This window comes from Brachyhypopomus gauderio, unplaced genomic scaffold (genome assembly GCF_052324685.1).
Source record: "Brachyhypopomus gauderio isolate BG-103 unplaced genomic scaffold, BGAUD_0.2 sc57, whole genome shotgun sequence".
Classification (NCBI taxonomy): domain Eukaryota; kingdom Metazoa; phylum Chordata; class Actinopteri; order Gymnotiformes; family Hypopomidae; genus Brachyhypopomus; species Brachyhypopomus gauderio.
This window is the reverse complement of record NW_027506880.1, coordinates 2,192,546-2,208,874: the sequence shown is the minus strand read 5'-3', so window position 1 is coordinate 2,208,874 and position 16,329 is coordinate 2,192,546. Positions and strand designations below refer to the sequence as shown.

The window sequence follows — 16,329 nt, the reverse complement described above, 5'->3', positions numbered from 1 at the left end:
AATCTCTTCCTCAACCTTGGTCGTAACCTTGGTCTCAACCTCAACCACAACCTTGGCCTAAACCTTAACCTCAACCTGGGCCTTCATAACCTGACCTGAAGATCGAAGCAGCATGTACGTAGATGGTAGATATTAAAGCATTGATGCTCTGGGAATCTGGCTACTTGGCTGATTTGAAGGAAAATGATGGTTCATTTGTGGAGTTAGGTTTACAGCTATATTGCATTTAACCTCGTTTGTCAGTCTCTCACCTCGTAGCTCAAAGGCAACCGTACACTACAGCATACAGTATGTACGGCTCCCTTGGGGCAGTCCATATTATGCAGGAAAATAACCCAGGCTGCTAAGCTCCGTTTTAGCCAGCTAGGCGTCAAGACCACTTTGTAGGGATTTGCGATAGGTCTAGTTTGGGCCTTAGTTTAGCTTTAATTCTGAGCAAATATCAGTTAAACGTAATAAACACATTTGAGGAGCAGTACTTTAAGGAGAGATGTTTGTGATATGCATTTTTGTAGAAAAGCTTTAGAACATTTTTTTTCACAGGTATGTTTTAGCATAGACGACCCAGGGAGGAAGCGGGGTGATGTTTTCAGTAGGAAACAGCGTCGGTTCTGTTCGGGAATAGTGTGACATTCATCCTGGTTTATTTGCCTTGTCAGGTGATACCGACAACGTTCGCTAAAACGTTGTGGTTTTAAATGTTCATTTTCTCTATGAGAAACTTGCTTGACTAGTTAAAGTTTAATATGGGACACGATGCCACATAATGCCACGCCACATGGATCAGAGTGACACACACAGGCGTACAGCACACTGCCCAAGCACGCATGAAAACAAGCTCAAGCAGAAAAAAACTTGAATATTCATTTGTTTTAACATTCAATATTCATATATATATATATGCTTGGGTGCAAGTTACATTTTTGTTTTGTTTTTTCCACACTCACATTTTACTATTAAAACATGACCACAAATTAATTATGAATTATTTTAATTCAGGTCCTTGTACAGTACATGCAGACATAGTTACAATGATAAACCAACTGCGTAATATACGCAATGTTGCAAAACCAGATCTGGGTTGTTCATGTTAACATCAAACACCATCATTCTATATTGTTGTTCTATATTGGGATAGATTTGTTATTAAAATAATTATGGAGATAATGGGAACATGTCTGCACTTCACAGCACACACACACACACTCACTCACTCCTCCGCTCTGTCTAAATTATAGAGTACAATTTTGGGGGGAAACTGGGACCAGACATGAACAGCTGACTATTTATTATGGAACACTACCCTGTGATATGAGCCTGTCACGGTAAAGGCCCCTGACCCCTCCCTCCAGGTCATATTTATGGTCATATCTGTGTGTGTATCTTAGTGTGTGTGTGTTCGTCTGTGCTATTTGCATCACCTGTCCATCGTCTCATTGTTGTAATATGTGACACTTGTTGCTTGTTGTTGTTTGTGTATTTTAAGTGTGTGTCTTGTCTGTGTACATTGTCAGTTGTTGTTTAAAGTATGTGGCATAATGTTGGGGTCTTGTTTTTGTGACGCACTAATGCGCTATTGATATATGTTAAATAAAACATCAATAAAAAAGTCATTTTGCTGCCTACTGACTAGCAAGATGAGATGTTTAGGGGATGTTAACCTGGTTAATTGATCCCTAACATGTAATAAACCTTTCAGGTGTAATAAATGTGTAATAAACACTTCCAGTGCATCTACCAGACACTTACACAGGGGAATTCCAGTCTTTAGCCATGACTTAACCACACGCAAAGTCCCGAGAACTGGCGATCTGTGTTGCCCCAGCTGAAGGTGCTCCCAGCGTGGCCTGGCTCCACGGCAGGCCTGGGCAGTCTGGAGCCTCCACGCTTCTGTAGTTCTGCTTCATTAAAGAGAACAAGAGAAGGTCAGACTCAGTGACCTTAAAGGTCTCATGATGGGAATCAGTAGAAGAGCCAAGACATAGATGGGGTGATTGGGGCAGCAATAAAAGGACATAATGGAGTAATAGCTGATTCAACATTTAAATTATATAATGGAGTGAGTCTATCTATCTATCTATCTATCTATCTATCTATCTATCTATCTATCTATCTATCTATCTATCTATCTGTATGTCTATCTATCTATCTATCTATCTATCTATCTATCTATCTATCTATCTATCTATCTATCTATCTATCTATCTATCTTAGTGATCCTCTCTGTAACACCTGCATATGAAGGCAAGGATTTCAGCAAATGAAGACACTAGATTCTACTCGTCTACACCAGCTGCTTGTATGTGGATGTTGTTATTAACGAGTGCTTATTTGACTTTCTTCTTCCTCTGGCTGTAATGCAGTAATTTTTGTGTGTGTGTGTGCGCGCGAATACGTGTGAACATATTACAAACCAACAGGCGACCTTTCTCTCCCTTACAGTAACAGTACCCGCCCAGCGCCCTGACCCATGCCCCACCCCCTGCCCCGCCCCCTGCTCCGCCTCCTTCCTAACCACCAATAAAACAAAGCCTCTTCAGTAACACTGCCAAGGATGTGACCCGGGAAAACACAGGAGACTCCATTTCCTACAGCTCTCTCTGGCAGCCTGGTGAGATCTGTTCATGACCTGCTGAGCAGGGTCCTTTTTTCAGCCCATGTCAAAATCTCACAGGTCCTGTTGTGGTCGGCCCGAGATATTATTAGTGGAACAAGGTTAGTTATTGGTCTGCAAAAGTGTTTTTCTGAACCACAGACTATTTATCTACTTGGTCATTTTGGCTGGCATCATTTTTCATGTAAATATGTTAAAGATTAATTTTTTTATCATGGCTGAAAGCTAGAGGGGAGCACCTAAAATGATGCATGCTAAATCTAGAATGAGACATGCACAATCTAGAATGAGGTATACTAGATCTAGAATGCTGTGTGTTAAATCTAAAAAGATGTATGCTGGGTCTGGAACGCTGTATTCCAAATGTAGTACTACATCCTCAATCTAGAATGTTGCCTGCTAAATCTAGATTCTAGAACAATACATGCTACATTTCGAATTCTGCATGCTAACACAATAATGTTACATGCTAAATTGCTGGTAGGTTTCATTGACTGAAAGCAACGATAGATTTTTTTTGGGTGTGGGCAGGGTGTGATGCTGCATCATGTATGTTTGTGTGTGTGTGGGGGGGGGGGGTGGAAAAAGCCTTTAGGGCAGGAATGAAAGTGGGCTGGGCTAGGCTGATGGCCAAAGTCGTTGGATATCATCACTACTTCATTAAACTGGCATGCCCAGGTATCAAAGTTGCTCTGGTGAAAGAAAAGGCCCTTTCATTGAACCATTGAAAGAGAGAGGAGCTTAGGAAAAGTGTGTGTGTGTGTGTGTGTGTGTGTGTGTGTGTGTGTGTGTGTGTGTGTGTGTGTGTGTGTGTGTGTGTGTGTGTGTGTGTGTGTGTGTGTGTGTGTGTGTGTGTGTGTGTGTGTGTGTGAGATGTGGGGGGGTGGTGGACTGCTGTTACAGATCTTAGTAGATTTGAGGATTTCAGGATCCAGACACTTTCAAGTGGATGAACTCATTGTGCTTGTTTCTTACACACAACTCACTGGATACAACCATTAATAAAAACTGATAGATAAACCAGTTAAAATAGATAAATAAAGTTAAAACATGACATCATATTTCATACAGTCAAACAACTATAGTGATGAAAGAAATCATCATGATATTCAAATAAATTATTTACATAGTATTTACAAGTATTCTGAGTAATGTGGGACAGCTGTTTCAGAAGATCAGGTGAGCTCATACACAACAGGATCTGTGAGCATACCCAAAAAAAGATAACTGGGCTTCAACACATGATGTTAAGCAATATTTGTGAAAACTCCCACCTGCTTTTCTCTTCAAATAGTGTAATGTGCAGGCGCGCGCACGGACACACACACACACACACACACACACACACACACACACACACACACACACACACAAAACAGGTGTTGACTATTGCAGTCTTTAGTGTTTCCACAATGACATCTGAACTCAATGGAAGTAATGCACACCATGTGGTCGCGAGGAAGCAGGCTCAGTGATTCTGACCTGCCACATCTCTGTTTTCATTCCATTCAACAGTTGTACAATCACGTGATTGAGCTTTTTGTTTTTCAAATGAAAAAGCTAAAATACAGGGGAGAAAGAAAGACAGAGAGAGAGAAAGAGAGAGAGAGAAGGAAAGAGAAGGAGAGAACAATGCAGGATGCCATCAAGATGAAGAGTATTTTTTTTTACATCTTGCAAGCATTACAGTAATTATGCCAGGAGAATACGGTAGTCCAGGCACGGTATCCCACAACTTCATGGAAGCTTGATCCTCTGGGCCTCTGAGACTGCCCTGGCCTGGCCTTGCAACATCGAGTCATAACAGAGAATGTAGGTCACGTGTGTCCCTGCTGTCCGTCTTCCTCTAACTGACCCAGGTTTATGCTGTTTCTGACTTCCATTCTAAATGTCAGAATGGATCTCTACTAAAGACTCCATTAAAGATCCTTTGTTGAAGGGAATTTGCGGGTTGGGATAACATCGCGGATTGTCCAGTGCTGGCGGGGGTGTCTGCCAGCATCGAGCCCTCCGGCAGAGCCTGCACCGCTCAACCGCTGCTAGAGAATGTGCTGTGTCATGGCTGGAGTGCTGTCCAGGACGTCTAGCATTGCGCATCATCAGAGAATTCCCGCTGACATCCTGACCAATCCGCCCACCCCCTCCTCTGCACCGCAGTCCCCTGGCAAACACAGGAAGGTTTGGATCTGTCAGTAGCATATCAGCCCTGGCACCAAGTTTAAAGAGGCGCATGTATACAGTGACTTCACAAAGCCCAGGAGAATTTCACCTACCTGCAGCACTTAGACCGTGTTAAGTCATATCCTTAATGGGCTGGTCTAGTCTGATTAAACAGGTGGATGAGTGAGATATTCATCCTCTGTTGTAGACTTTGGGGTTTCGTAGTCTGTGTACAATGACGTAACCGAGATGAAGCTATGAGAAAAGGAAAAGAGGTAAGAAGTTAGTCAGCTTCAAAATGTCTGTAGCCTGTCTGGTAGAGCATCCAACTTTAGCCCAAGTATGGTGACGTGCGTAAGTAAACAGTCTTCAACTAAATTCTCTGATCTGCTGTGACTGCGCAAGTGGTTATAAATCACACAGAAGGGTGACCCGACTCAGACAGCCACTAAATGCCGAGGGCCAGGCATCCTTCACATGCCGTCTCCACGTCAACACTGCTCTGTCCTGCTCAGCCCCTGGCCACATCAAACGCGGGACCCCGTGAACACCTGGTAGGTCCCGGTGACAGTTGCAGAAGGTGAGAACTTTCCTCGAGCACGCTGCCGGGTCTGGCCCAGCGGGAGTTAGCAGCTGACCTTCACTGTTTGCACGGAGCTTTCACACCGCATCTCCAAGTCCAGATGAGAAGTTTCCCAAGCTCTTTTGCACTACCTTGGGCCTGGCCAAGAGACTCTGCCTTCAGGTGTGTCCAAGGTTTACTTAAGGGACTAAGGACTTATGTCATTACTGATAAGACATCATACTGCAGATGTCCTGAAAAAGTCAAGAAGTCAGTTGGACCAAACTATTCAGCACTTGTTGGTCTTTATGAATCCACAACATACCATGAAAGACAGCAATGCCATCTCAGAGAGCATAACATTAATAGTGCACAGGCAAGAATTATGCACTGTTGTGTTGCAAAAATAGACACAGCATGGAGTCAAGCTGTGCTTTTATAACTGTGAAGCAACCCCTCCCTAAACACACCAAACACGGGTTTTTGCCAAAAATCTGACAAATTTCAAATAACAGCAAAAGTTCCCAAACAAGGACCCTCATTCTAGGGGCTGATGTGCAAAAGGGCTGGAGAAGCATCATAGGACGTGCAGCTGGACACGACAGCAGCAGCACACCACCTACTCCATATGGTCCCCAAACTGGTTACACATCAGGGTTAAACCTTTTTTTTTTCTTGCATGTTTGCATGCTTTGGTTTTTGACAGCATGCAGTGTAGGTGTCTCTCATCTCAAGTCATCCTCCGGTGGAAGCCGGCTAGCAAACCTGATTGTAGCTGGCAACGGGCATCAGTCCAAACTAAAAAAATCACTGGGACGTAGATATGTCAGCTTCAGCACAACGTGAGAAATATGACTCTTTCAGGGACAACCATGCTTACAGAATGGTGGTTTCACACATATATTATCAATCAATCAATCAATCAAATTTTATTTATATAGCGCTTTTTACAACTATTATAACAATCATGATGTACGTTTTTGGTAATAACAGTAAAAAATATTAGGCATATATCACAGAACACATTGTACAAAGAAAACACTTTATTTTGATATGTCAGTTCAGACATATACAGTACAAAATAATTAAAATTGATGCTTTCAAGAACCAATCAGGAATGATTGACACTGCTTTTGAACAGTTTTTTTTCCAACTATCAATACAAGCTCAGAGGTGATTCAGTGCTAATCATTTGTGATGTTTTAAAGACCTTGTTGCCGTTGTTTACGTGACCAGAGACCGAAAAGCATTTATTACTAAATCAGCTGTTAACAGCATACGTTGAAAGGCGCGAGCGCCGCGTGTTGCTAAACGCTGTTTTAAAATAAATAAAAGCCTCTCCTTTCTATTAGCCACGCGGTGTTGCAGGACTGACAAGAGTCTGAGAAGGTCTGTTCTGTTTGTGCTTCAAGTGAATAACTTAAATAAGCACAGTCAGTGTAAATAAACGCGCTGTGACAAGGCACAGAGGAATCAAGACGCGTATAGTCGGTTTTCTGTATTTGGAAGTCGGGCCTTAATTAAGGTGGTGGGGCAGATAGGATTACTGACTGATTCCGCATTGCGAGAAGTTGACATTGAGCAAGCAAACACGGTAACAACATCCAGAAGCCTTTCTCTCTTTACCAGAGAGAGAGAGAGAGAGAGAGAGAGAGAGAGAGAGAGAGAGAGAGAGAGAGAGAGAGATGGGCAGATAGTTTTAATTGAATCTACCACCTGAGGCTCAAATCGACAGACTAACTGAACTAAATCTACTCGAAGATTTCCGTATATCAGTTTTTGCTCTTTTGCACTCAATATGCTACACAACAGCAAACAGCAAGTAGCCTACGCTTTATCTACATTGATGTCGAGCGACTATACACCAACAACACGACCGCAAGTACTCAAGTCCTCACAGTGACTACGCACGTAGGCTACATACAGAAAAACAACTGTTAAAACCCCTATGTGCCGACTTTGAAATATTTTGACTTAACCATTTAAATTGTGAACTTTATTAAAAGGTCAAGTATACTTTAAATATAATTGAATTAGTCTGAATTAGTCGCATTTGACACCTATGAAGTAACATGTGGATGAGTTAGTCAGGTCGTCAGTAAACTCTGTAAAACGAGTCCGATATCAGACTACCGTGCGTGTCTACTATGATTTCTTGGAGCGCCGTCTCCCCCTATGGTTAGATTTGAAAATTACGCGCTGAGTTAGAGCAGGACTGTGCGCGCCAGCAGTCTCAATGAACGTAAAGATTATCAGCATTAACTAAATCTATTCTTTTTATCTACATTCAAAAGTGCAGCTTCTAAATGCAGAACTTTTAGGAAAATGAAACGTGGATAATTAACTGCTTCACACATTGCAACCTTTGGAAAATGACTATTTGGATTGTCTACAGAAAAAAAATTGCTTTTTGAATTGTGACATAAGTATTAAAAAAGATGTTAATGGCAGCACGCAACTGATTTTCGGTCACTTGCTAAAGATGAATAGCATTTAGAGAACATATTTTAGCATTTGAATTGAATTGAGCAGCTGGATACTGCCAACTTCTGTAAAGTTAGTTTGTTCATCAGAGCTTTTCCATTCATTCGCTGCCCTATTAATGAACCTTTATATATTGTAATATTTATATTCTGTTAATTTATACTGCACAAAAGTCACAGAAAACTGCATTTGTACAATCACATGGAAAATGCAGTTTCATTTTAGCCTAATGAAAATGTTAAATTCTGAATACTAAGTGCTAAGGAGGTGGAGGAAAGGAAGTATCCGATTCCAAGGCGTCACGAGCCCTTGGCCAATCCCGCGAGCCGGGAGCGCGCGCTTATAAAGACCACGCGCGCACCTCTGATAAAGCGAAGGTTCGTACTCTCTTGGAAATACTACACAGAAACAAGAAAGGAGCACTTTCTCTCGTCTACCGCAGAAGTTCTGAAACAACTGCTTATGTGCACGGTTCAGCGTGAGAGTTAACGGCAGCGCCGCGCTACGGTGGATTTCAGACGTTTTGAAACGCATCAAAGTTGGACAAAGTTTAAAGTAGTGTTGTCAGTTATTGAAGTAATTTTTGGAGTCGAGAGACCCACTTGGAACTGTTCAGTGCGCGATCTCAGAACTTTGAAGCTCTAGCAGGCTGACACGGTCTGTTTCAGATTTTCTTCAGAGGCTGTTCAACTAAAGTTTTCGCATGAATCTACTCGACCCCTTCCTTAAGATGACGGATGAGCAAGATAAGTGTCTGTCCGACGCCCCAAGTCCGAGTATGTCAGAAGACTCGGCGGGGTCACCCTGTCCGTCCGGATCAGGTTCCGACACCGAGAACACCCGACCGGCGGAGAACAACGTTATGGGTCCCGAGGGTTCCCTCGGCGAGTTCAAGAAAGACGAAGATGACAAGTTCCCGGTGTGCATCCGCGAGGCAGTGTCTCAGGTGCTGAAGGGCTACGACTGGACTCTCGTGCCCATGCCGGTGCGCGTGAACGGCGCGAGCAAAAACAAGCCGCACGTGAAGAGACCGATGAACGCGTTCATGGTGTGGGCGCAGGCGGCCAGGAGGAAACTAGCGGACCAGTACCCTCATCTACACAACGCCGAGCTTAGCAAAACTCTGGGGAAACTCTGGAGGTAAGTTGATTTTTATTGTCAAATATTCAAATAGCAAATCTTCAGCCGTCTATAACAAAGTTCTCGTTATGAATTTAGGAGTAATTTGTAATTAAACCCTGCTTTTATTACTATTGAAATATTTCTAATGATCCCTTATGTTTTGTATTCTGGCCAGACTGCTTAATGATGTGGAGAAGCGTCCCTTCGTGGAGGAGGCGGAGCGCCTGCGGGTGCAGCACAAGAAAGATCATCCTGATTACAAATACCAGCCTCGGCGAAGAAAGTCGGTGAAGAACGGCCAGAATGATGCGGAAGACGGCAGCGAGCAGACGCACATCTCGCCCAATGCCATTTTCAAAGCGTTGCAGCAAGCGGATTCTCCCGCGTCCAGCATGGGCGAGGTCCACTCCCCCGGCGAACAGTCAGGTAAGTTCTGGAGCGGCACGTCTGCGAAACGGCCTTGGCCTTTCTGTTTGTTTGTTTGTTTGGGTTTTTTCCATTTACAGTGAAATTTGCGCTCTTAGTAACTCAGTCAGGCTGCTATAGCCTATATATATTTTTTTTCTTCATCGTGTTGTGTAACTTTTTTGCCATACAATTAATGTTTTTGATTACTTATAAATTGCAGCAGATGTGTAATGATCAAGTTTTAATTAATTAACAAATAAGGTTACTTGTGAATAATGCAGTTTTTGTAGCTTATTGGTTAATTTATTGAAGTCAACAGCACTGTTATGAATGCCAGAGGTTTTCTCTTTTTTTACTGGGATGGTTGCGTCAGTTGTGTTCAGCTGTGCAGGAGTTAACTTTCCCCCTGCTTTCTCTCCCCCCACCTTACGTCTCCCCTCCCTCCCTCCCTGTTTTCTCTCTCTCTCCCTCTCTTTCTCTCACACAAACACAGGCCAGTCCCAAGGTCCCCCAACTCCCCCCACCACCCCTAAAATCGACGTTCAGCCCGGTAAGGTGGACCTGAAGCGTGAGGGACGTCCCCTCACGGGCGAGGGCGGGGGACGGCAGCTCAACATCGACTTCCGCGATGTCGACATCAGCGAGCTCAGCAGCGACGTCATCTCCCACATGGAGACCTTCGACGTGGCTGAATTCGACCAGTACCTACCGCCCAACGGGCACCCGGCCGGCACGACCTACCCGGGCACCTACGGCCTGGGTCCCACGGGCCAGGCGCCTGCGGCGGGTGCCGGCGGGCACGGCTGGATGGCAAAGAGCCCAGGTGGGAGCCCTCCGGCAGGGCAGCCGCCCACACAGCACTCGCTGACCCCGCTGGTTGGTGCAGGCGGGGGCGACCAGGCCCAGCAGAGGCCGGCGCACATCAAGACGGAGCAGCTGAGCCCGAGCCACTACAGCGACCAGCAGCAGGGTTCTCCTCAGCACGCCTCCTACGGTTCCTTCAGCCTGCAGCACTACGCCGCCTCCCCTTTCCCCTCCGTCGGCCGGGTGCAGTACGACTACACCGACCAGCAGGGCGGCGCTGCCTCCTACTACAGCCACACCGCCGGCCAGGGATCCGGCCTCTACTCCACCTTTAGCTACATGAGCCCCAGCCAACGGCCCATGTACACCCCCCTCACCGACTCTGTGGGGATTCCCGCCGTCCCCCAGTCGGACCACAGCCCCCAGCACTGGGACCAGCAGCCCGTGTACACACAGCTCTCCCGGCCCTGAGGGCACATGCGATCAGCATCGATTATTTAACAAGGCTGACGGCCCCACGTCCAGACTCGTTCTCTGCAAAACAGAATGGAAAGGAAAACTGGACTCTGGATGAGCCGACGTTGGAGCAGCTCACCGTGTGCCTTCTTTTCTTTCGGTTTTCAAAATCGCCTGATGCCATGATTAGATATATATTTTTAGCCTTGATTACAAGAAAAGATATACATTTTTCTGAGAAAAAATAATCCTCTGTGAGGACTTAATGAATTATTGTACTTTAGTATGTACTGTGTATGGTTTCCTACCATGATTGAACAACTCTAGCAGTTTGCTAATAGGAGGGATTTTATTCTGTAGAAAATATGGTCTATTTTTACTAAACCACTCTTTATAGTCCTGTCTCATCATTCTGACAATATTTTTTGTATCAGCCATTAAGGTTCTGTTTCTTGCTCTAGTTTGTCACCTTTATGCTGTGTGCTGTAGGTTGAGGTTACGTTCGTTACTATTTATGTTTCCTGTAAAAACTTTGTTCATGTTACTTGGAAACCCAGGAACCGAAAATTTTACGGACTTTTTTGGGGTTTTTTTTTTTTTTTTTTTTTTGCATTTTTGTATGAAATCCCTGCCTTGTGCACCATCAGTGCCTGGTTGTGGGGGTGGGGTGGGGGTTTGTGTCGTAGAGGCAGGCTTGTGTATAGAAGCGCACCAGCAGCTGCAGCTGAGAATCTACTCAGTGCCTGACAGGGGCAGGAAGTGACCTTTGACCACAGGTTGTTGTTCCCAGTCATACCAGTTTCATCTGTGACCCCTCCCCACACCCCTTCTGTCCAGTCTAACCCCTCTAATTTATTTATTAGCGTTAATTTTATTTCAAAGGAATTATGTGCATTGTATTCGTTAATACTTTAAATGACTAAGTAATTGTTTTTGAAAGTCATTTTGTAATGTATAATCCAAGTTGTTAAACCAGGGGGTGGTACTTTATATGGTACAGTTCCATAATCGTTATGTTTATTTATCATATGTAGATGTTTCTATTTTAATTTTGTTTATTTTGTGCTAGCCAAAATGTATATTGATGAAGTACTGTTACAATTCTTAATGTAAGGCTAATAAACTGGAAATATTAGCTTTCTTTTGTCAGAACGTTTTACAGAAAACCTTTTAAAGTTAAATTTTTTATTTGCTTGTCTGATTCATTTGTAGAGTCATCAGTATTTTTTAAAGTACTCTTTCCCAATGATTTCTTGTTTCCATACCACATATCTCAGTGCAGATGTTACAGCATCAGAACAAATGCCCTTTTCTTTTATTAAATCTAACACCATGTTCTTTAAAGAATCTCATCTTTTTTATGATATTTGCAATAAAAGAAAAAAAATGTTTGAAACACAAACAAACTGTTCTGATTCTTTATAAACCTTTAATCCACAAGCCATGAACCCAAAGATGAATGCTGAAAAATGTGTACTAGCCAATGGCATTTTTGCATAAACAACTTAAGGAGGGCAGACGGTAGAACTGAAATGTCGCTCTGTGGAAATGCCCCTCTCCTTGCTTGTTATTGCACTTTTGACCTGTCTCTCTTTGAGCAGCTGAAACAGCAGGAGACACTGGCTCCAGATTCCACAGGGTTTTACACCCAAAGTACAAAAATAAGCATATTGTAAACAAAAATAAGCATACTGTAAACAAACAGGAGGGTGTGGGATTGTTCTACCTTAGCCACGTGTCCTTTTATCTGGCGTGCTGATGTTTCCAAATATTTTTCCTGCGCAACCTTGTTTTGGATGGGTGGCAAAAGCACATGGTGACAGTGCCCTGAGAATCCTGGAGGTATGTCCCACAGGGGGATGTGTTGTGTGAGAGCACGGTCTTGTCCACGCCGGGACAACACAGAGGGGGAGGGCCTAAGATAGACCCGATCATCATGCCTGACGTCAACACTGCTCAAAAATTTTATTCAATCTCGGTTTTTTTAAATTTTGCAATGGAATGTAGATTTAAATACATGCATTTCAACTAATATCTTGCTTCTTATCTGATGCTGTATGATGTCATTAGATATGAGAGTATTAACGGATCAGTGTCGACTTCATACACTTGGATCCCAGTGGAAATGTATAGATGTCTGAAGCTTGCTGCCAGCACATGGGAGTGAACGCATCTGTTTGGCAGTGTTGACGGAGATGTGGACTGTCGAGAGATGGAGAAGGGAAAAGAGGAAGAAGAAAAGAGATAGAGAGAGGGACAGAGAGAGAGAGGGAGGAGAATGAGGATGAGGTTCTGAGATGACTCTGGCAGAAAAACATGAGCTTCGCCATCTGAAAAAGCCATTAGTGACGGTCGCCGTGACGGCAGTGGAATGGTGGCATTTTTCGAGGGCCTGACAGATGAAACATTTCACATGGTCATTTTCCTCTGCTTGGCATAGCCGCCTGCCCAGGGCGTGGGCTCAGGCACTGTGGTGAGGGGCGTAAAGAGTCGTCCGGTCGTCCCCTCTCTCTTTCTCTCTCTCTTTCACTCTTCGCTCCAGAGCTGAATGGGGCTCTCGGAGGACAGCCAGGGCGGAAGTGGGAATGATGCGTTCGGAGCAGTCCGTTCTCCTTCCATCCCTTAGGCCGCTTTCCCAAGAGAACGCCATTAATATTCCGAACAGGCAGCTCGCAGTGCTCCTCGCTGCTCCGAGCCCGATGGGTGGTCCTTTCAAATGCAAAACAACAACACAGAAGAAGGTTGGGGGGAAAAAAAGAGGCAGAATCTGGCAACCTCCCAGTTCGGTAACAATATGGTCATAAAAATTCCAAAGAAGTGCACATAAAAACGACTCAAACGACTGCAAACAGCATGAGCTGTAGTCTGAAGTCGAATATCTGAGTAAAAAAAAAGGTTTGATTGGATTAACATTATTTTATAGTCTGTGTGTGTGTATGTGTGTGTGTGTGTGTGTGTGTGTGTGTGTGTGTGTGTGTGTGTATTGCACACCACCTTCCCCAATGTAACAACCACAGAATCATAATAAACTAAAAACAAACATATAGTCATATTAAGTAAAGCATAACTATTTTGTGGCCTAATTTCCCATTGCAGAAATGTAAACTTGTGTTCTTAACTGTAAGAAAGATTATTAAAAGCAGTGAAAACATCTTGAGGGTAAACTTGCTTTATTTATACAATAATAAAAACAAAACCTTTAGAGTGTTCTAGGGTTGTTCCTCTCTCTTTCTCTCCCCTCCCAAATACCGCCACCCCCTACCCTTCCACTCCAGCAGTGTGCCCCGCCCCCAACCTCACCCCCCACCCCGCCTATACTGCACCGTCCCACCGTCATTGTCCCCCAGGAGCACCACGGGAGGGACCGTTTGACCCCAGAGCACAGCCCCATTTCCTCCCTTTTGAAAAGCGGTATGAGCCACAGAAAGGCTCACTCAGCCTCAAAGGAAACTGTACATCAGTGCGCGACAGCCAGCCAAACCTTCCACAGAGAAGCAGAGAGAGGGAGAGGAACACGCGTCACGCCGCCTGGAATGGACAGAGAACGGCCCGCTCGTCTCCTAGCAACAGACGCCCACAGAACAGGAAGTAGCAAGTTCACAGTTTGGTGGAATTCGGGGCAAACCGGGTAGGCATAATTTTGAGGCAAAAGGGTATTTAGAAACTTGGTATTTAGATTGTGAGTTTGTATCTTGTGTGCAGGTATTTAAAGTGTGGGTACTTGTGGATATCTAGAGTGAGAGTGGTGGGTGAGCATTTAGAGCATTATTATTCAAAGCATGAGTGTTTAGATTGTGGACATTTAGAACATTGGGAGAAACCAGTGGTTGTCTGCAGTTCACACGTCATCATTTTATGTGAATCTGAATCTGTGAATCTGCAAGACTTTCTAATGTGGCCTTGGAGGTGCCCAATCTTCTCAGCATCTGTCACTGTTTGGGCACCACACAAACACAAACACACACACACCAGGGCATTAGTTACAATTTTCCATGCCAAAATACCTGAAGCAGAATTGTCTTGACTTTACATGTCAATTATTCAAAACCAAATGAAAGCGTTAAAAGTGCATATAGCCATTTGTGTAAAATATGTTTATAATAATAAAAAAAGGTTTGACCAATTGGGAGCATATCTCAGTGAAAAGGCCCTTCATTCACACCAATATCCCACAAGAGAAGTGGTTTGAAGTTTGGTGTCATGTAAAGACCTTCATGTGATGACCTGCTTGGACTCACCACAGCAGTTCACAGGAAACAATCAAACAAAATGAAAGAAGTCTGTGTCAAAAAAGCAGAACCAGAAAATGAGAAGTACCCCGGCTGACCAGCAGGACTCTGAACAGTAGTGTTAGTGACACATACCTGACATGAAGGACACCTGAGACATGCGTCAAAGCAAAAAAATCGACCTGCTATGGTAGGTTAAAGGTCAACATCACACTCTTCCTTCGAACCATTTTGTACACCAACAGTTAAGAGTCCACACCAGTTGGCCATACACAGACCATAGAGGTGGTGCCAGCTGGATGTGCCTGAGTGACAGGCCTCTTATCCTAGCAGTGTAATACACCAACTCAAAAACCACCAGCACCACTGATCAGCCACGGTTGATACACTAGAACTAGCTGAACACCCACAAGCAAATCATCCCAATACAGGTGTCTGGACAGGTGTCTCAGGTGTTTGGACAGGTGTCTCAGGTGTCTGGACAGGTGTCTCAGGTGTTTGGACAGGTGTCTCAGGTGTCTGGACAGGTGTCTCAGGTGTCTGGACAGGTGTTTCAGGTGTTTGGACAGGTGTTTCAAGTGTCTGGACAGGTATCTCAGGTGTCTAGAGGTGTCACGACAGGTAGCTCAACCAGAGATGGAACAGGCTTCGTCTGTGGGGTGTGGAAACTCCAAATGCAAATCTTCCTTTGCATTTCCACCTCCATTATCCGACAGTGTGGATGGCGTGTAGATGGACCACCTGGTCCTGCTCCTCGTGCCTTATGCACTTTCGGCCAAGGCTCATCTGTAGACCTGGCAGAGCACAGAGAACACAGATTAAACAGAGGTAGTGTTGCTCTGTAAACGTCTCCTCATCTGCCCTTTCAGCTGGAGACAACCTACCTTATTGAACGTCTAAAATGCCCTGCATAGTAGTATCTACAGAAGTCTCAACTCCAGCTTCAACTAACTTATTTGCCTCTATGTATAAAATCATTTTCTTTGCCAGTAGTCTTGTAACAGGAAGCGGCTAGTAAGCAGCTTTGGTGAGGATGCCAAGGAAAGCCGACGAGAAGCACGTCACATTGAACGTGCTCAGTTGCACATTGTTAAATGGGCGGTAATCTTTAATTGACATTTGATGCTGCACCTTCCTATCCGTTGGGGGCTGGTGAGGAGGTGGAGGTTGGGAGAGGCACGCTGGGTAAGGGGGTTTCACCATGACAGCCAAGAGCAAGGCCAAGAACAGGCAGCAGGACAGAGTTATAACCCACAGGGATGGGACATGCTGAACAAAGAGCCCAAGTCCACATACACACAAGGCCGTGCTGGCTGGGGAACTGTGAGATTCTCTCCACTCTCTCACTTATTAGCATTCATTAACATGAATTAAAAACCTTACATTTTTTTTATTTCACACAGCAAATTCTCCAGTGTTGAATCAACACCTATTGTGTTGAATGAACTCTTACAGTGTTTATTCGGGTCCAGCTGGAGTCATATAAACAC

At 44.3% G+C, this 16,329-nt stretch overlaps 1 protein-coding gene across 1 annotated transcript; it reads left to right on the top strand.

The window, feature by feature from the left end:
- Positions 1-8,180: 8,180 nt before the first annotated feature.
- sox9a (SRY-box transcription factor 9a) lies at positions 8,181-12,010 on the top strand. The gene is made up of 3 exons (XM_076987927.1): positions 8,181-8,960; positions 9,118-9,368; positions 9,844-12,010. The coding sequence occupies exons 1-3, from the start codon at positions 8,524-8,526 to the stop codon at positions 10,623-10,625; spliced, it is 1,470 nt and encodes a 489-aa protein (XP_076844042.1). The 5' UTR covers positions 8,181-8,523; the 3' UTR covers positions 10,626-12,010.
- The last annotated feature ends 4,319 nt before the right edge of the window (positions 12,011-16,329 follow it).

Excerpts from the sequence above, each read along its gene's own strand:
- sox9a (XM_076987927.1), top strand. The coding sequence starts at position 8,524 with ATGAATCTACTCGACCCCTTCCTTAAGATGACGGATGAGCAAGATAAG. Across the intron at positions 8,961-9,117 it reads ACTCTGGGGAAACTCTGGAG|ACTGCTTAATGATGTGGAGA; the intron begins GTAAGTTGATTT and ends TATTCTGGCCAG. Across the intron at positions 9,369-9,843 it reads CTCCCCCGGCGAACAGTCAG|GCCAGTCCCAAGGTCCCCCA; the intron begins GTAAGTTCTGGA and ends ACACAAACACAG.